The 20,564-nt window shown below is 33.0% G+C and overlaps 1 protein-coding gene and 2 long non-coding RNA genes across 3 annotated transcripts; 2 read left to right on the forward strand and 1 right to left on the reverse strand.

Moving 5' to 3' along the window:
* Positions 1-261: 261 nt before the first annotated feature.
* Positions 262-17,301, reverse strand: Stam (signal transducing adaptor molecule). The gene is made up of 12 exons (XM_033479009.2): positions 16,902-17,301; positions 15,993-16,153; positions 15,444-15,689; positions 15,108-15,183; positions 14,816-15,025; positions 14,575-14,694; positions 14,316-14,504; positions 14,004-14,230; positions 13,702-13,934; positions 9,472-13,119; positions 728-877; positions 262-647 (listed from the first exon to the last, which is right to left on the reverse strand). The coding sequence occupies exons 1-10, from the start codon at positions 16,942-16,944 to the stop codon at positions 13,005-13,007; spliced, it is 1,620 nt and encodes a 539-aa protein (XP_033334900.1). The 5' UTR covers positions 16,945-17,301; the 3' UTR covers positions 262-647; positions 728-877; positions 9,472-13,004.
* LOC143259967 (uncharacterized) lies at positions 3,742-5,522 on the forward strand. Its single transcript, XR_013034021.1, has 2 exons — positions 3,742-4,349; positions 4,388-5,522. It is a non-coding gene; the product is annotated as an uncharacterized LOC143259967 (long non-coding RNA).
* Positions 6,161-8,042, forward strand: LOC117225453 (uncharacterized). Its single transcript, XR_004491514.2, has 3 exons — positions 6,161-6,712; positions 6,855-6,969; positions 7,284-8,042. It is a non-coding gene; the product is annotated as an uncharacterized LOC117225453 (long non-coding RNA).
* Positions 17,302-20,564: the final 3,263 nt, after the last annotated feature.

The raw sequence follows: 20,564 nt of genomic DNA on the forward strand, positions 1-20,564 counted from the left end.
CGAGTCACAATGACCAAATATTAATTTAGTTTCGTGCATATATATTGGACAACAATATTCACTTTGGAAACTTATTAGATCCTATAGTCGAAATTGTATAATATATATCTGACAAATCTTTTGACAAATGTCACCCTCACTTTAATTAATACATTCTATTTAGGATACTATTTAGAATACTTACCCAACAATCGTGTTCTTGGCCCCTAAAAGTATATATTCTAGATTGTTTAGTATAATTAATAAAGTTTGAGACAGACCTTGGCTTTAATCATTTAATCATTTTAAAAAGTTAACATCATAAAATTAATTAATTATTGAAACATACAGTAATATGTATATTCGTATCAGTGTGTGCGTACGATGTCATAGATATGCATTGCCGGACGAGTACTGTATGACTCTACGTCAGGGGTGTCAAACTCGAAAGCTAATTTGGGCCAAATAAACAAAGCTTAACTTTATGTGGGCCGCAACAAAAGATCAATGTTCGTAGAAACAAATATTTGTATTTTGACTAGTACATTATAATAAATATATATAAAGTTAAATTATTGTTTACGTCCTGATACTTGACATCAAAAATGTTCATCTCGGGCCGCGAGTTTGACATCCCTGCTGTACGCCAATCTTACAAATCCAATTACCTAGAACACGAATAAAAAAGAGAACAAATTATCTATTACAGTACGACGAATAAGGGACAAATAATTAATACAATATTTACATTATAATGTTGCAGTGCTGGGCTCGGAATTAACTGCTTGCGACGGCCGATTTTCAGAGGTTCCGCCCTCTGGCTGTTGTTGCGCGACTCGCTTTCCGTAGCGACTACAATATGCTCGGGCCAATAGATTTCCACATCACCCATGAGGTACTATTGAAAGAAAATGAATATAGAAAATAAATTTCAGAAATATATTTGGATGATTTTGGTAAACATAGTTTTTAATCTTATTGTCAAAATTGTATTAAGGTCAACTACTACTACATGACATGAGAAAGAAATTTTAAGAAAAAACTACAATTGATCAAGGTCCTCCGTGTTGATTCTCGTAAGTGCATTTCTTTTGTTCTATCGTGTAGCACTGCATTTTACTGCATTCGTCTCTAAATCTTGAGATACCGACAGACAATAATTTCATATTTCGTTTTCATGTTTGGGGTCAAAGGTTATGTCAAGGTCAGATAATTCTACACGCTTTGATGTATTTTAACGTAGGCGACACGATGCAATGGAACTATGCCGGTTTGAGACTAAAACAGTCAAGATACATAAACGCTATTAACATTGATGTCCTTTTGCATTACGACGTACGCTGACTTGTAAATCTGATCTCAATGATACTCGACAGACAGCTTATATAGTTTTTAAGATAATTAACCCTTAGCGGACGACGACTTTTTCGGCCGAGTCAGATAGCAGGACGAGGCGAATTTTGCAAATATGTCGAGTGTCTTATATGGTAAAATAAAATGATCTTACATATAAATTATCTTATAAAAACGTTATATTTTTCGTTAGTTTATCTATATTCACACTTTTATGAATATAATTTTACAAAAATTATGATTTGTAGTTTCGTTCGGTGTGATAGTTTATAAAACATTGACCAAGATGCATTCTTGGTTTGTCTGGACATGCATCACAGAAACAGGTCGTCTCATGTCTTCCCCCTGGTTTGTTTCGACTGGAACAAACTTTGCAATCTTTCTTTATGCCAGTAACAATTACATGCAGTTTCCCGTTCAGACGAATTTCGTCAGAGTTGGCCGTCGAACTTGAAGATCTATCTCGTGGTTGACGATAATCTCCTCTCAATTTGTTGATCAAAATTTTACGAAGTTCAAATGTGTAAGTGGCTGTTCGTTTCTCATAAAATAGTACGTTGAACAATGTTGGAGATAATGAAATCTAACATAAACACCAACTGTCGCCTCTCATTCGCCATTCGTCCTGCCGCGCGAAACGCCGTGGCGACCGAGAGTCGCCTCTCGTCCGCAAGGGGTTAATATTAAAATTGTTAATAAAAGGCCAGAAAGACGCGCTGAATTACTGTGCGAGGGTTCAGGTAGGGTGGATCGAACCTCCCACTTTCTCCATTCTCTAATATTTCTAGTAGTGTGCTCGGTACGGTTCGGCTCCAACCGACGATGACCGAACCGTGTTCCGATTCATACCACGTGCACGCTCCCTTATTCGGACGGCACCGAACCGTTCTGCGTAGCGATGTCGGTTTTTAATGGGTATTATATACACACGATTACGTACTGCAATTTAATTGAATTCCAGTGGTAAATTATTTTCTCGAGCGAGATTCTAATTTATTGGTAATACTAGTAATTATAGAGTAAATATTATTTTGTTGAAGTTGAATTCCTGAAGACTCTTGCGAGTTTTTATTAATCCGTTTCAATCGATAAGAATAAAATGAATATTCTCTGCGTACATATTCCTTGGAGATCGAAGTCGCATGGCAAATGGACTATGTGCGATTCAAGCTAGTTCCAATTTCAAAGAACCGATGCAATTTATGCACACATGCAAAAGTGAAAATTACGTCATTGACAATTATTTTCTCGAGCGAGATTCTAATTTATTGGTAATACTAGTAATTGTAGAGTAAATATTATTTTGTTGAAGTTGAATTCCTGAAGACCCTTGCGAGTTTTTATTAATCCGTTTCAATCGATAAGAATAAAATGAATATTCTCTGCGTACATATTCCTTGGAGATCCAAGTCGCATGGCAAATGGACTATGTGCGATTCAAGCTAGTTCCAATTTCAAAGAACCGATGCAATTTATGCACACATGCAAAAGTGAAAATTACGTCATTGACAATTATTTTCTCGAGCGAGATTCTAATTTATTGGTAATACTAGTAATTGTAGAGTAAATATTATTTTGTTGAAGTTGAATTCCTGAAGACCCTTGCGAGTTTTTATTAATCCGTTTCAATCGATAAGAATAAAATGAATATTCTCTGCGTACATATTCCTTGGAGATCCAAGTCGCATGGCAAATGGACTATGTGCGATTCGAGCTAGTTCCAATTTCAAAGAACCGATGCAATTTATGCACACATGCAGAAGTGAAAATTACGTCATTGACAGTCGCCATTAGTATGAAATATCGTTCTCTGTGCAGTAGCTCGCACTTTCCGAATTAACATTTGAGCACCCGAAAGGGTTGCATGATCTCTAATGCAACTAGACAGAGCCATGACATTTAATACAATAAATGCACAAAAAACATTTTTCGTAACATTCGTGCTTCAATAATCGCATCTTGTAAAAGATCGATCACCGATAGATTCCAAATCCAAGTATCAACATTTGAAACTATCGTGTAAAAACGCGATGTGCTTATCTAACTAGAGAACAGATTACCGTTCAAAGAAATATGTGAATACGTCTACGTAAATATGTGAATTAAAAAGAAATTAGTAGTTTGAAATTTTGACATATTAAATATGCGAAATATTAAATATTAACACGTGTTAATACACGGACATATTAACTACACGTGTACATGTGTGTACGCAATACTTGTTCAAAACCGACATCAATACGCGGAATGGTCCGGTTCCGACCAAATGAGCGTACGAACGGTACGAATCGGTACACGATTCGGGCATCATCGAACGAAGCCGAACCGTTTCGAGTAACGCGAGCTAAAGGGTACCACGCCGGCACAGTACTAGAAATATTAGGGAGTGGGGGAAGGTGGGAGGTTCGATCCGGACTATACCCGAGCCCTCGCGCCGTAATCCAGCGCGTCTTTCTGGCCTTTCATTAACAACTTTAACATTAATTATCTGATGTCATCAACGGCTGTATATTCTTCTGTTGTTCTAACAATGTTCTAAACTGTGTTCTTTTACATTAAAAGCAATTGATTTTCTGGCCGATTTTTTTTTTTAAACTGTGCGTTAAGGGGTTAATTAAAATAAAAGAAAACTGTAGACGTCGCTCTAAAACGTTTTCGTACCGAAATCTCTGGTGATTTCGAGGTTATGTCAAGGTTATGTTGACATTGAAAAGTTGAATCAGTGGCGGTAACAAATGGAAACCTTTTGAGAATGTAGATTTGGTTGGATATTGCTTATCTACTTCCAATCAACGGCTGTATCTTCTTCAGTTGTTCTAACAATGTTCTAAACTGTGTTCTTTTACATTAAAAGAAATTGATTTTTTGACCGGTTTTTTTTTTAAACTGTGCGTTAAGGGGTTAATTAAAATAAAAGAAAACTGTTGACGTCGCACTAAAACGTTTTCGTACCGAAATCTCTGGTGATTTCGAGGTTATGTCAAGGGACGGTTATGTCAAGGTTATGTCAAGGGACGGTTATGTCAAGGTTATGTCAAGGGACGGTTATGTCAAGGTTATGTTGACATTGAAAAGTTGAATCAGTGGCAACGATATCGTCCTATTCCGTCGCGCAGCGTAATCGGCCTTACAACCCGATAGATAGTTCATATCGCGGGGTAAAGATATCAGGTGCTCACACGACGCACCTTTACACCCTACGAAATTTGGAGTTGGCAGTGGTCACGACGCCAAAGGGGGTACTGTCCAAAGACAAGTTGCCTAATTGGACAAGTACGAGTCCACCACCATGTACATTTTCCACATAAAAGCGCGACACGAATCAAGAATCGGGATAATTCACAATTCGCTAGTTCAAACGATACAGTTGTCGACATTTAGAGAGTCTGGCAAGTTTTACACGATCCACGATATTACAAGAACCGCTTACTAAACATAGTGCAACGCAACAATTAGACAATACGTTGCAAAAGAGTCAAATTATTTTTGAACGATTACAAAAATATGTTAACCGAACAATAAGAAAAGAACTGGGGATCCTATGGCAAAATACCAATCTCTATGTAAGCAATTAGGCAATACATTGCAAAAATGTCAAATTATTTTTTAACAATTGCAAAAATTTGTTAACCGAACAGTAAGCAAACCGAGGATCTCGACCGTAAGCAACACTAGGAATGCTGTGGCAAAATACCAGTCTCTATGCAAGCAATTGGGCAATACATTGCGAAGGAGTCAAATTATTTTTGTACTATTATGCTGCGTCACCCATAAGATAAGCTCCGAGCAAAACAGGAAGAATCAGCCCCGTTTTGCTCAACCCCTAAATCTTAAAGTTTGGTCTATTGGTCACACACACACACACACACACACACACACACACACACACACACACACACACACACACACACACACACAGAGAGAGAGAGAGAGAGAGAGAGAGAGAGAGAGAGAGAGAGAGAGAGAGAGAGAGAGAGAGAGAGAGAGAGAGAGAGAGCATACGTGGCCTACGACCAATGCGACGATAAGGCCCAAGTCCGTCTACCAAAATGTATAAAGGGAACCGTAACCCAAACTGACGGGCACTTCCGAATCCGCATTAGTCTTGTTCAGACATGTAAAACCGGTGAAATACATTTTTTGTACATACTGTTTGTGACCTACTCAATATACTCTACGTTAACAAAGAAGATGAAGAATATTTTCTCGAGGGACCTTTCACCCTTTCCTCCTTCCCAGCATAACAGTACACCCATGTACACATGTAGCTAATATGTTCGTATATTAACTCGTGTTAATATTTAATATTTCGCATATTTCAATATTTCTGCATATTTAATATGTTAAAATTTCAAACTACTAATTCTTTTTTAATTCACATATTTACGTAGAGATTTTTGAAAATGTTCACAAGTACAGTGACCATGTAATCTGTTTTCTAGTTAAGTAAGCACATCGCGTTTTCATACGATAGTTTCAAATGTTGATACTTCTTGGATTTGCAAGCTGTCGGTGATTAGTCTTTTACAAGATGCGATTATTGAAGCACGATATGCTTTCATTGGTTCATGTTGTCGCTAAATGTTTGCGACATGAGGATAAAAAGGAATGAAACAATGTTGGGAAAAAGAAAAATTATTACACGGTTGTGTACGGAGAGGGTATATCACACAGAAATATATCAGAAATACTAAAAAGAGAGGCATTTTGGAGAGTGTTTACGTTATATTACATTATATTTGCGCAATATTAGCGCAAATAATATTGCGTCCTAATTAATAATTGCATGTGTGGGAAGAAAGAAATGGAAGAAAGAAAATGTTGGAAGAACGAATTTGGATTCATCTTCATCGGGAAAAACTCCTAAATTCATTCGCAATATTTTTATCGAAGTATATTAAAAAATGTAAAAGTTTAGATCTGTATTCGCGCGTGGCTCCCCGTTTGCTTACCGTTACTGGTCCGAAATTCGAGTCGAACCACTCGAACAACTTGGCACGACGGCACGCTCGCTCGACAACGGCAACGCCGTTGATTCGAGCTGGCAGAAGTTATTCGAAGCCTTCGAATAAAAAATGAAAATTTTATTCTACGCTACGAATAAAAACAATATTCGTCGAATAAATTTTCTTCGAATAGGAAGATTATCTTTGGCATGTAAAAAATGTGTACGTCAAATCATTGCGGATGTAAGTGTAGCGAGACAGTCGCTACCATGTTCCGAAAAACCTAGCCTGTACGACACTTTCTAACAGTGTTTTACGTCTTTTCCGAGCGAACCACCGAAGGATGAATAATTCTGAAAATTCGCAAAGTTTATAAAGCGACAATGATGGATCGGAACATTCCAAACTTTTTGAACATGGAGATTCTCCGAAAAGTTAGTTATATTTGATTAAACAAGTTTGTACACAGTGCTTTGAATAATTATAGACTTGAAGCATATCTCTATATTAGAGAGAAAGAGAGTGGCACACCGTATATTTAGTTATTGTTTATATTAATAAATAATTATTTTTCAGCTGGACTGTGGTATGAAAACGGTAGCGCTTGCCAAAGCGCTTTCGACATCAACGAAAGTACGGTGAACCTGACAAGACGCATTGGCATGGATGTGGCTTGAGCACCGGTGTAAAGGTGCGTAAGAATAGACAATATACTGTCAATAATAATTGAAATAATAAATCGTCTTGAACAATGCCGTCATAGTTTTCTGAAAAATATGTTACCACCACGAATTCACTACCGATTGTAGACTATTTAGTAGAATGTAAACATATATCTTACATTTTAGCAATAAAATCATGTGTTTGCAAAGCAATAAATTTGTTACGTAAATCACCTAAAATTCGCTTGCTAATAAAATTATTGAAAGTAACACGGTCTTCTGAAACGAAAGATTTGACGCATTGTCCAAATTGTATTAGTCCCGTCTCGCTTTGTTTTGGTAGTGTGACTCACGGGCGAAGCAAGGTTGGACCGGGATTGCCTGCCAGGGTAAACACATTTGGACGGTGCCGGACGGCATGGCGTAAATGTAATGTGTACGTCGTGTTATAAAAGAATGTCTCGGCCTTGGGCATGTGACCGAGCCTAGCACGTAAGTGTGTCTCGACCCTAATGCAGAGCTGTTTACTAGACTTCACGGCGGACGAGGGCAAAGCTGCGTACACAACAGCAGTGTTCATGAGGAAAACAAAGTAAATAAAAAAAAAGCAGAAGGATACATTCACGCTAACGGTGTGACTTCTGGAGGAATATAATATTGTAAAATATTAATATACATAAGTAATATGTACTTGTAAAAATATTTTTATAAATACTTGCAACTGACGACGAAATCTAGCGCGGGGATGTATTGGTGCTTCTGGAGTCGGGAAAATAGAGATCTTGGAAATTTACAAGAAAATACAGATAAATTAGGTATTAGGAGGACACTTTACTTTCAGCAAAATTATAACCCGAAACATATAAACCGTTTAGCGCGTCAGTACATCGAAAGAACATTTAAAGGAAATATTTAAAAAAGGGAACGGTGTAATACAGACACGATAATTAAACGTACAAATTATTTTGTCCATTTTGTGAAATTTTTACCAGTATAAGTGATAACACGATGTAATTAAGTTTTGTTTTTGCTCATTTGTTCTTATTAGTGTTATGTATAATGTAAAGTTACATATATTTGAATATAATTAATAATATAGAAATTATTGTAGCTTTTATTACTATATTTCAAATGTACAAATACTTTTGTCCCCCCCCCCCCCCTATGTGTCCGTGACTATGACAATGTGTATGTGGCATGGGATCAGCGCGAATTTACTACTTTTCAAACATAAAGCGTAAAATTTCAATTCCTCTGTATTTTTTGTTTGGATATGCACTAATCGCATATAAATACTCAAGAAAATATATTAATATTTGAGTAGAAAAATGAAAAAAGAATTATATTTTTTAATATATTATTTAAACGAATTGGTAATATTTGAAATCTATTTTCGCAAGTGTATTACGTACAAAAATACATACAACTTTGTCATGTAAATCATTTCTTCGATTGCAGAAGGACAATTTGTAATATAACAAACACCATAACAGGTTTACTACCAAAATCTGTTTCGATCACAGTTTTTCCATAATTATAGTAATTTGACCATTTGGTATTACCACGTTGTAAAAACATTTAATAATGAAGTCAAATTTACTGAATAAACTAGGTGTAAGTAAAATGTAACTAAATTAATGATTAACGATAATAAGTATCGTGATATCATCTTTATAATTAATGATTATCATTTAGAGGAGAATTTGTCCCGGGTTCCGCACATGTTGTTGATTACTTCCACATTTGAAAAAAGTAAATTAATTTAATCATAATTGTTATTTCATATAATGGAACATATATGTAGATGGAAGCGATTTGCTAAATGAAATTAAAATATTTTGTGACATACGCAATTCGTCATGTACAACATCAACGCAATGTTTCAATGTGATACATAAATTCATTTCCAAAAAAAATGTTGCTTTAACAATATTATTAACTACTCCAAACGCTACTGCGTTTGCGGAGCGTAGTTTCTCTAAATTAAAATTGATAAAAAATGATTTACATATTATTATGTCTCTCAAAACAAACTATTTAATTTTACTTTATTATTTGTTGTGTGAAAATAAGTTCTGTGAAAACTTAAATTACGAAATATAATTAATGATTTTTCATAAAACACAGCAAGAAATGTGAACTTTAAGAAATAATTGTACTTTACTAAATTCTGCAATAACTGACTGAATAATTGAAATAAATAAAGCAAATGTAATCAATGAGCAAGCTTAAATGATTACATTTTTTATTACGATACTGAATCATTTTGATAATGATAGTGAACAATTTTTTGATTACTAATATTAATGATTATAGATTACTAAATCATGATTATTTATTTATTCTACAAAGAATTAGTTGATTAACGATTTTAATTATGTGTACTTCCAATAATTGATTACACAAATAATGACAAAACAATTAATTACTGCTCAATTTTAATGTGAACTATAATTTGTAAGATAAACATACTAAAATATGTAACCTAAAAATCTAAATAAACAATTATTTTAAAATGTGTCATAACTCACAATCGAGATGTTGGATATACTTTGCCCCTTACACATCATATCCAAATGCTCGTTCGTAAATTGACGTTAATTGCTAGGAGACATAATTAACTGTAATAATACTTTACGCGATGTTTAATGTTTGGAAGCCGAACGTTCTCTGATGCTTTGAGTATACGAAATGCTGGGATGTAAGAAATGTTTGTACTTCTATCGGTTAATATATGTTGGTGGGGATGGTAAAATGTCGAAATGGTGGTAATGGAAAAACATAAAGATATAGCTAATTTGAAGAAATGTATTTATCCACGATGCGTGACTACGTTGTCTGTTACTGTTGACCATGTTTAAAAAGGTTCAAGCAAGGTCGATGAGCGTCATCAGCAATTAAGCTTAAGAGAGAAACAATAAAGTATTTTGATTTCTTCTAACGTGTATCCTATTTGAAATTAAAACTGTCTGACTTTATTAGAAACATCATAGAAAGATCCATACAAGTGCAATAACATATCGTCAAAATTTATGTAAATAATGAGAATTTAATGGCAACGTAACATATACAATGTAAATTACATCTATTTTTCGTACGACCTATCCTTTTCTGACGCTCTGTGTCCACTCACACTTTTTTTCTCTTTCTGAACTTCTTCCTCTCTTTAGTAGCATACATACAAATATCAATATTACAAAAAGATCATCGTTTCACCTTTCTTCCCTATTTGCTCTTTCAATTACATCCGTAACTAACTTTCAATTCTTTTACCAACTGCTGTTTTATAAGATTTTTACATGGCCCTTCTTTCTTCTCTGCATAATAGCCACGCAATTAATTCCTACGTCCCGTCGTAGCATATTACATTATTGTGTAAAAATGTCTTGTTCAAATGCATACTTAGACACCCTGTCTCATTTGCTTTGCATCGAAATTTTAAAACTTTTAATTTATCCGATATCTGTAACATATATTCTACAAACACACATACATTGTGACTCACTTAAGACTGGAACCTAAAATATTTCCCTTATTTTTATTAACTTGAGAATAGTTCAAGAGATAAAAAATATTTTTTTGGAAAGATTTTACGTTGAAAACAATCTCCTTTAAAGTGCTCTCTATTTCTTAAATGAAATCCTTTAATCCTTTAAAGAAGAAGTCAGACTAAAAGCCTGGAGTATTTTAAATTTCATACCACATAAATCTTTGTATTTGTGGATCAAACTTTAGTAAATCTATTTTAAGCTGGTGAATGTAATATTTACGAACTGGAATAGTGAAGTCAAAAATATTTTTTACATCATTGATTCTTTTTATAGAAACTAGTTATTTGCATTCATTAATACATTAAAGATTATATTAAAGTATAATATATCTTCTGTCACAATATTTCCGTCTTTAAACCTTTCAACATGGTATTGTATTTTCTATACAAGTGTGACAATTTTTACTTTTTGATAATTATTATAATATAAAATGCAATTAAAAGATTTTGTGACGTGATACATCAAATAGTGAACTTTATTATTCATGAGAAATTTGTTGAGATATAGATACTTTTACTATTATTGAAATATATTAAGTATGTTTATTATTGAGTCGTGTTGAAAGAATTCAAATTCGTTTTAAATTCTCTATAAATTTTCTCACGTCATTAAAAATGATGGAATTATTTTATATTTCAATCTATGCTAGCTCACATTATATGTATATGCTATCACTCAAGAATATGTAGTCTACTAAAGCATTCATGGTTCGACGTAAAAAAGAAATAAAATTATCGTTTCGATTCAATCACATTCGGTTTCAAGTATATACAATCTCAAATAAACAATTTATATCGCCTTTATTTGAAAGAATCTACTTGTGATCATCTTGAGTGGTAATGTATATGAGAACGATAATTAATTTTAAGAATAGCGGAGTTGAAGTTAACAAGAAATGAAAAAAAGAAACAATTTAAAAAAATATACCCGTATAAGGGTCAACCGTCTAATTAGTTAATTAATAGGAGTTTCGGTTACTCTGGAACAACTTAATATAATAATTAGTACACGGATTTTGTTTCCGGAATTATACGCATTTTACTACTATACATTATATAATATACAAGAAATTAGTATAAATAAATATATATGTTTGTATATGTATATATACATGTATATATTTGTATATGTATATATATATACATAACTTTAATCTCCTTCATGTAATTATTCGTTCAATACATAATTTTGAAAGTCACGAACTGAATAATTAACATATCCGCGTGTTGAGATTTGATAAATCCTGAATTATAAAGGACTTTTAAATATTGTCTATAACTAATATTATACTTCATACTTTAAAACATAAACATTATACGTAAATTAAAATGATAGATTCGCTAAAAAGGATTATTAAGATTCGTCTTATTCTAGTTTCATCTCGTCTCGCCACAAAAATTTTCCTTTAAGCCTTTCGGTATTGTAATCTGAACGCTTAGCACACTATCTGTGCGAAAGTTTTGTGATTACATTCATTGGCATAGCCATTAAATATCTAAGGGCATTCATTGTACAAATTTCACTGTTTTTACGCGACACCGAAGTGATTAAGGTAATTTTAAAAGAATACAGTAGTTGTCTTTCCTTGTTCTCGCTTCGTTTTTTTAACGGACCATTTCCACATTGGTATGAACGCAGTTACACGAATATTATGCGTTAACAATTCATAGAAAGCTCCTCGCAGTTCGTTCAATAAACAATTAATAGGAAATATATTTATTATACACAGTGGACAGACTAGACCAGGTCGAAATGTCTTGTTGCGATTGCTTTTCAATTTCTGTAGATGATATATTCCACTCGAGCAGCTTTAAAAGCTATGGAATTCTGAATCCATTTTTAAGGCTCTTTTACAATTACTTGTTGAGAATGAATGACAGTAAAAAACTATAAAATACGGTCATGCTTTCGATGCAGTCTCCACAGTTTACCGTATAGTTCTGTCTACTGTTGTAGTTACATAGTAAACGATAGTGCAGTTGTATACATAGAACTTATTACAAACGTACGACGAAATTTACACAATAGATTACAAATTAGTGAAAATATCACGCGACGCTTGGCCACGAACTTAACATTACATTACATATCGGTGTATATAAGATGACGACCATGATCCACAATTCATTTTCATTTCAATATTAGATTTGGATAAATACAATAATGTATGGAATTAATATCGTATAGTAATAAATCACAAATTAAAATAATAATACCAAAAACCGGCCATATAAACATGTCAATAAATTTAAAAGAAATTTATAAAAAAAGAACACTAATTGCAATCGTCAGTGATTAACAAAGTAAATCGCCTTCCTCTAATGTACTTTTAATCATCTTGACGCGAACGTGTTTATGCAACATGCTTACACGATAAGTTTCGAATGCAAAACTTCCATCAAAAGCCCAATATCTTTGGCTACTTCGGGTATGTTTATTTAAATAATTATAATATAGTAATATTGTACAGCTTCAATTAGAGTACAGGGTGAATTTGAAACATATAGCATCTTTTACAACATATGCTGCCCATTTGGTGGAGCATACTGTGATTGCTGGCTTACCGAAGGTCCTGTTGGCCCTGATGGACCATAAGGTACCGGCATAGGACCAGTTTGAGGTGGATACCTGTTGCAACAAATTATAAAATATCCAATTACTTATCCTTATAAAACTAATCTGTTATTTTTATATTATTACTACTTAAAATTAATAATTCCTCCTGTACTAGAGCTATGGAAATCTTATGATTTTCTAGAAAAACAACATTAATATAGTACAATTTTCGATCTATCTAATATATTAAAGATATTCTGATATTTCATAAGCCATTGTATTTTCTTTACAAAATAATATTAAAGTAGAAACAAATTGTACAGACTGTGAATATAAGTTACATTGTAGTTACATTATAGGCTCACTATTTGGAAAATAACAATTTGAAATACTATAAATACCATAACAGGTTTACTACCATGATCTGTTTAGATCACAGTTTTCATAATTATATTTTGATCATTTGTTATTATCACATTACAAAAGCATTTAATAATTAAGTCACATTTATTGAATGTCACACTTTGTATTATAATTTTAAATAGCAACGTGTAATATAAGTTTAGAATTAAAAATCTTAATTAGTAATTAGTAGAATTTGTGAAAATTTGGTTAAATAGAAATGTTTGATAGAATATTTAAATTAACACATACCCTTGATGAGAGTAAGGAAGGCTGCTTTGCTCCAGTACTGGTGGACCCTGAGGATGTCCCGGAGGATGCTGATGTGGACCAGATTGCACATGTCCAAAATGCTGAGGTAATGTCATGTTTGGCATACTTGTAGGTCCCATATACTCATTCGTTGGGATTGTAGTACTGTAGGGTCCTAACGGACTACTCCCAGGAAAAGAAGACGGATGAGGAGGAGGTACTCCATTATATATCTGTTGATTATGCAGTTTTAAATATTATAATTATGTAAACAATAATTGTCGTAAGTACAGAATACTTACATGTGGAGGTGGTGGTCCATGATTCTGGAATTGGTAAGGACTCATATGTGGTGGCATCTTAGGGAGTGTATAACTAGATGGTGTAGGCGGTGCAGGTTCTCGCATCAGTGTATGATATAAATTAAGAGCATCCACCAAATCAGAACTGAGTTGGGTTAGCTGTGCATGCCTTCTATCAACTTTTTCTAATGCTGCATCAATTAAAGGTCCCATCGCAGTGACTTGTTCTACAAAATATTATATTATTTAAAAACAGTTATAACCCATTGCTAAATTATTAAAATAAGTCGTATTACAGTAAATAAAACTTACCTTCTAACTCTAGCATTTCTTGTGGGTCAGAATTATCACACTGAGGATCAGCTTCATGTAACAAATGTAGAAGTTTATCCATTTTCCCTTCGTCTATTTCAACCTCAATCACTTCTGGTTCTCTCTTTACAGTTTTCACTTCTACTTCATCAGCAAACTGAACCATTTTTTTGTTACTGTGTTCTAACTCTATTACATAAAATTTATATATAGTCTTCCATTATCAAGTATATTTAATTTAAGATATGATAAAACTTACTTGTAAATTGTTCAGGTTCAACAGATAAATCTGCAGTAACAAAATTAGAAGGGAAAAGTCCTACTCCTGTATAATTGCTGCCTTTCCACCAATTTGGATCAGAGTCATCCAAAAGATTAACTAAAATTCAGTTCAATTTTTATCAATCTATTACACATGCGTTATAGTTAGATTTTCTTCAGCTATAATTAAAGTACAGTTCCCTTGAAAAAAAAGTTTATAAAGAATTGTTAATTCATACTTATTTCTCCTGCGAAAAATGTTAATTCATTAGTTTCTGCTGCCTCGAAATCATATAATGCACGGACCTTCCTGCCTTCAGAATTGCTGGAAGTATTAAGTGCTGTGTTTACACTTGGGTACAAACTGGTACTTTTTTTAGAAGATGGCGAACTGTGTGATGAAGATGCTTGATTATGGGCTTTACTATCTTTGAGTGAAAGTTCAATAGCTAAAAACAATAAAGAAACAACATAATTTAAAAAATTGTATAAAAAATACAAATAAAGGAGATTTTGAATATATGGAAATACCTTTTGCAATATCTTCTTCTTCCTGTGAATTTGTTACTACATTTGGATCTTTGCTTAGTACGCTTGTACGTTTAGGCTATAAGATTACAATAGATTTATATATACACTTTCAAATTATATTTTACTGTGAAACAAATCTATAAACTAAGATGTAACATTATATGGAAGTAAAATCTGTTGCAGTAAAATAATTCTATGCTCAACATGTGATTATAGGAAACACAAATGAACATTAATATGAGATAACGCTATCTTAGTAATTGCTATTCAAACCGGAGACTGAATACAGTTGTGTATGATTTATGACAAAAGAATTTTATAAACCACAAGTCTTACCGTATCTGAAATAACAGTAAAATCGTAACCTTCGTTTTTTAGTTTGTTGTACAAACTTGGTATTAAATTTAATTGAGGATCAGATTTAAAATCGCCTTCAGCCCATTTTTTTAATAGCCCTTTCATTCTCTCTGCAATTTTTGGTTGGGTATGGTTAACGAGTTTTCTCATGTCACTTTCAAAGTCTCTTGATGCAATTTCCAGATGAAACATTTTCCCACAATTACTGACACATGCATCCAATAACTAAATACAAATTAATTATTACAGTTTGGAGACATTAAAATGCTCATTGCCAAACTATCAGTAATATGGGTAGCATAACTTTCATCTGTCACAATTAAATTAATTTTTAGCACAATTAAATTTAAGTATATAACAAAAGAATTTTGTTTTGAATACTTCAAGTTTAAAAAATAAACATGATAAGATCATAATAAATTTAGAAGTATCAAATTTTAAGTTTACAGAAATTTTTATACAAATTAGTTTGGCAGTTAATTTGGTTTAAATCATACAAGTAAATTATGGTTTAAAAGATATACTAACTGTTAATGCTTGCACAACAATATGTGGGTCTGGAGAATATAGTCTTTTAACAATGGATCTTAGACAATCCTTTGCATTTTGTGTAGAAGTTCCTACTTTATCACAAATATCCATTATTTTCCCCCAATCTTCGGTGGTATTCATTTCGCTGGTTGCCTTCTCTGTTGCAAAAAAGTTTGAATAAAGAATAACACGTGAAGCAAAAAATACTTGAACTTAAATAATAATCCTTTTAATGAAGAAATCACTTTAAAATATAGTCTGTTTTACAATATATAAGACACATTCCAACTATAATCAATCGAAACATCATTGTAACAATAATGTTCACTATTGTTGTAATGTAATATAATACAATCATTATAAATATGAATAAATAAAATTATCGGTTTGCTCTGAATGCATATGATAAACTCAGACATTATGCGTAATTAAATACCGATTTTATTTAAATGTTCGTGGAAATACCCTAAGAATAATTATTACATTAATCATATCTGTAGAGTAATAGTCTATTGACTCTCGTGAACGTAATAATAAAACGTTTATTTTTTTTACAAGAATAAAACAATATTAAATTCGAAAATTCAAATATTACTATATAATCTACGTTGTTGTAAACAATTTGATAAACATGATTCATACAATCGACTGATGAGATGCAAAACGGTAAATAAAGTAATTTACAAAATCTGGTGTCTTAATTGGAGGTCAAATGTCAACAACCGCTTAATGTGTCTATCAAATGTGAAATTCCGACGTCTGGGACATAAAAATGATTGTGCTAGATGAGAAATAATCAAAATCGAAGTAATAGATTGCGAAATATGAATTTTCATGGCGATAGATTAAGTTATGCAGAATGATGATTCTAAGTGAATTAAGGCTAGGGAGACGTATACCACTCACCGACGTCAGCGTCAAAAGGCGAGGAAGTCTGGAAAAGTCCCATTTTACCCGCTCTACTCGACAAAATGAACACGTCCAGCAATTATGTCCGTTAAACGCTGTCACGGAATCGCGTTCTGTTTTTCTCTGCACATCCAGCTGATATTTACTTACAAACGCAAGAACGAATGACTAATAACATTCTAATCTACCATCGATGGACATCTTTCTTTCGACCTGCCAAAAAACCTCGATACTATCGAATCGTCTCGAGCGTAATGTCAACTTCGACGAGAAAATCATGCAAGTTGTACGGTTGGCAGATATATCGAATCAGTGAATGACGGTACTAAACGGAAATTTTATGTGTTTCAAGATTACGGTAATGGAAATGACTCAGAACCGTTCGAAATTTGGACATGTTGTGTCTTTCACGGAGGGATATTGAAATGAACATCGACAATCGATACATCGTACCATACTACAAAATCGTAAAACTGTCATCTCGTGACTTTATCGAAGACCACCTGTGACCCTTTTTGTTACCCAGTGATGGTAAAACAGACCGAGTTTAGAAAGTGATTACAACAATTTCATCTAAAATATATCCATCGCTTTTAATAATATGAGACATGCATATTTAATGACAATTCAAGATCATCGTATTTTTTAAATGGAGTTCGAGAAAGTTTCGCCGTTTACATCAATTAAACCCTATTTGAGTACAGTAGGCTTGAACATCATATTCGTACGTTTTGTTATACTGTGAAGAATTTCCTGATGTTGAAAAAAGAATGATGCTATTATATATATACCATATTACCATATATAAGCAGATATACCATATTATAAGCAGATTGCGTATCTTTATGCATTTCTTTCATTCTTCAATAATTTTAATAACTTGAAAATAGTAGGTTAATATTTTTCAATTATTTCAATGTATCTAATGCTTCAAACTGCACCTGCTTATTTCTGTCTAATCATAAGCAACAATTTTCAAAGAGTTCCTTTCATAATATATTCCTCTTTAAAGTCGCTTTAAGATCGTAATGTAACAAGCTGTTGAAGTCACTTTGTTGACGACTACAATATCATGTTACAAAAAAAAACAGAATACATAATATGGAAATGTCGGTGATGCATAATACATTACTTGAAACATACGCTCTTCTTAGTCACTTCATTCAACATTCGAAACTAGCGAAAATGATTTCACTGTTTGTCATAAACACACGACATCTTGCTCTGAAAGGCTTTTTGTTCTATATATTGTACAGTGAGTAACGTTAATATTCGGACACCTTTTAAAACGCAATAACTTTTTGTTTATTTTTCCTAGTTTACTAAGAAATAGTTCACGAAATCTTAAAGAAAAATAGTTCTACAAAACGCATTACTTACGTTTTCGTTATAAGTTCAGGTAAAAAAGTTCGAACATACATTTTTCTTTTGTATTTCAACTGATTGAAATTTTTATAAAAATTTGTTGTTACAATAACTTGCAGAAATTTCGACAATTTCGAGAAACATTTATAATTCTAAAAAAGAATGATCTATTACTGTCGAAAATAAAATATACACCCTTTTTAGTCTTCATTGTTTACAAATAATCAAAACACAATTTAGTTACAACAAAATTAAGAAACAAAATTTTTACTGTTTTTCTGGCCTTTTTCAGAAGGTAACGGAACATAAAATACGTGACCCGTCCAAATCCAGTCAAACATATTTTTTGATGTAATTAATAATGGAAGGCGTCGTCTCCATGTTGCCAATTATAATTTATTATATTTGAATTCAATTCACAATATTATTTGCCTACCATTAAACATTGTTGTGACGAATAATATTTAGTAAACAATGTAATGGCTTAAGTTTTATTACTATCACTTAGTCAATAATTTGAGCAAATACATTTTAACAAATAATGTTTGAATATTGTACAAACGAATATTGTGTAAGGCACTTACAATTGCTGTCAATAGTGTGCATTACGTGTATTGCCTTTCTGTTTTTAATTTCGAACTAAATGATCTCCCATTTAGGCATCGAAGACGTCGAGCGAGGAAGATATGGAATCGGTTACGAAAGCGTTGCTCGAAGCAGAGCAATGAACTGTCTGCGGTTTCGCGAATAATTTTTCTATTAGAGCTAGGTTTCCGAACCTTGGACGTAATTTCTGCGTAATATTCCGCTGCAGCGCCATCAAGTTTGCCCGATTCAGACAAGTCCCATTGTACCGGTTGAAAATTGCTCCAACATTGCGCAAACGCGTTTTCATAATTTCCTTTTACCTTTTTAATTCATGCGCACAGGGAAAGTAGGAGTCAAGATTTTTAATTGTCAACGTGGCTAATCAAATAATTATCGAACTCCGTCGCTATAATAATTCATGTCAAAAATCAGCTTCAAGATTTTAATGCCTAATTAACTCCTTAAATGACTAACCCGTAACAATCGCGTGCTACATCACATACACATGCATAAATAGATACACTTTGAAAAAATTATATATTTATATTATTACAAATTTTTGGCTGAAAGATATGATAAGCAACTATTTCAAAGTTACACTATAAACTTACGCCCAGCCTCAAATGGTTGATAATTTCTTATCCATTCGAACTGAACATGCAATAGCTGTCTCATAGAAATCTAACGGTTAATTCTTTTAGAAGATTGTATCATTAAGTTAAGTATAAGTGTTTCCTTATCTCCAATCATGTTACTGCATGTGTACGTTTCGCTGGCCTATATGGAGCATGGAAGTTGATAATACGGAAAATTATAAACGATATTGTACGTGCTTACATGAATATAGCTCAGTTCCCGCGGTTCAAAGTACCTTGCGGAGGAGGAAGAATGTCGCAGGAAGTAATCGTGCAAGAACTTACGTAGAGGACTTCCGTTATTAGTTGTAAACAAGAGGTGAAAGCGCATACAGTTAATTACGTTAGGACAAAAAGTGGCTCCGCAGACACGGGGATGCTCGATAAAAGCATTGTTGCGACTCAACAATGCCACGCGACGTCATCGCGCCCGTAATTATTTAATTACACGCGAGGACGCCGCTTTCGATCATAAGAATTTACATAGAACGAGAGGGAAATGTACATACACCATCATTACTGATTTGTAATCCTAACTTCGTTGTTTCTCTGCATTATTGCATCTTCTTTAATGCAATAGTATAGTACAGTGATAGTGGTGAGTAATAAGTATATACAAAAAATCGGTAAATTCTCCCTAATTGACGCTCGGATTGTACACAAAAATAGACAATTTCGGAAGAGGAGGTTTCCCAAGTTATCCATTTTTTGTGTACAATTTGAGCATCAATTAGGAAGAATTTACTGTAATTGGTCATGTTAACATGTGCAAAATTTCAGACTAATTAATTTAGTAATTTTGATGTAATAAAAAAGCAATAAAAGGTCTATATCTGTTTACTATTTCCTTTTACATACAGCTTAGTCGCTAATCAATAAAGCGTTAAGTATATTTCATTGTTTGATCTCATTTGGTCAGAATCAGTTTTTATATTGATGGTTGGCAATCGTTAATTATAAAAACGAGCCGCAACAACATAAAACAAAAAAAACAATAACAACAACAACAACACATTTAATACAAAAAGTTTAATATTTTTTCTTTGTGCGATAACTATTAAAGCAATTACCT

The sequence above is a fragment of the Megalopta genalis genome, chromosome 8, assembly GCF_051020955.1.
Source record: "Megalopta genalis isolate 19385.01 chromosome 8, iyMegGena1_principal, whole genome shotgun sequence".
Classification (NCBI taxonomy): Eukaryota; Metazoa; Arthropoda; class Insecta; order Hymenoptera; family Halictidae; genus Megalopta; species Megalopta genalis.

Excerpts from the sequence above, each read along its gene's own strand:
- Stam (XM_033479009.2), bottom strand. The coding sequence starts at position 16,944 with ATGGGACTTTTCCAGACTTCCTCGCCTTTTGACGCTGACGTCG. Across the intron at positions 15,690-15,992 it reads TTGTTGTGCAAGCATTAACA|TTATTGGATGCATGTGTCAG; the intron begins GTTAGTATATCT and ends ATTTGTATTTAG. Across the intron at positions 15,026-15,107 it reads AGAAGAAGATATTGCAAAAG|CTATTGAACTTTCACTCAAA; the intron begins GTATTTCCATAT and ends TATTGTTTTTAG.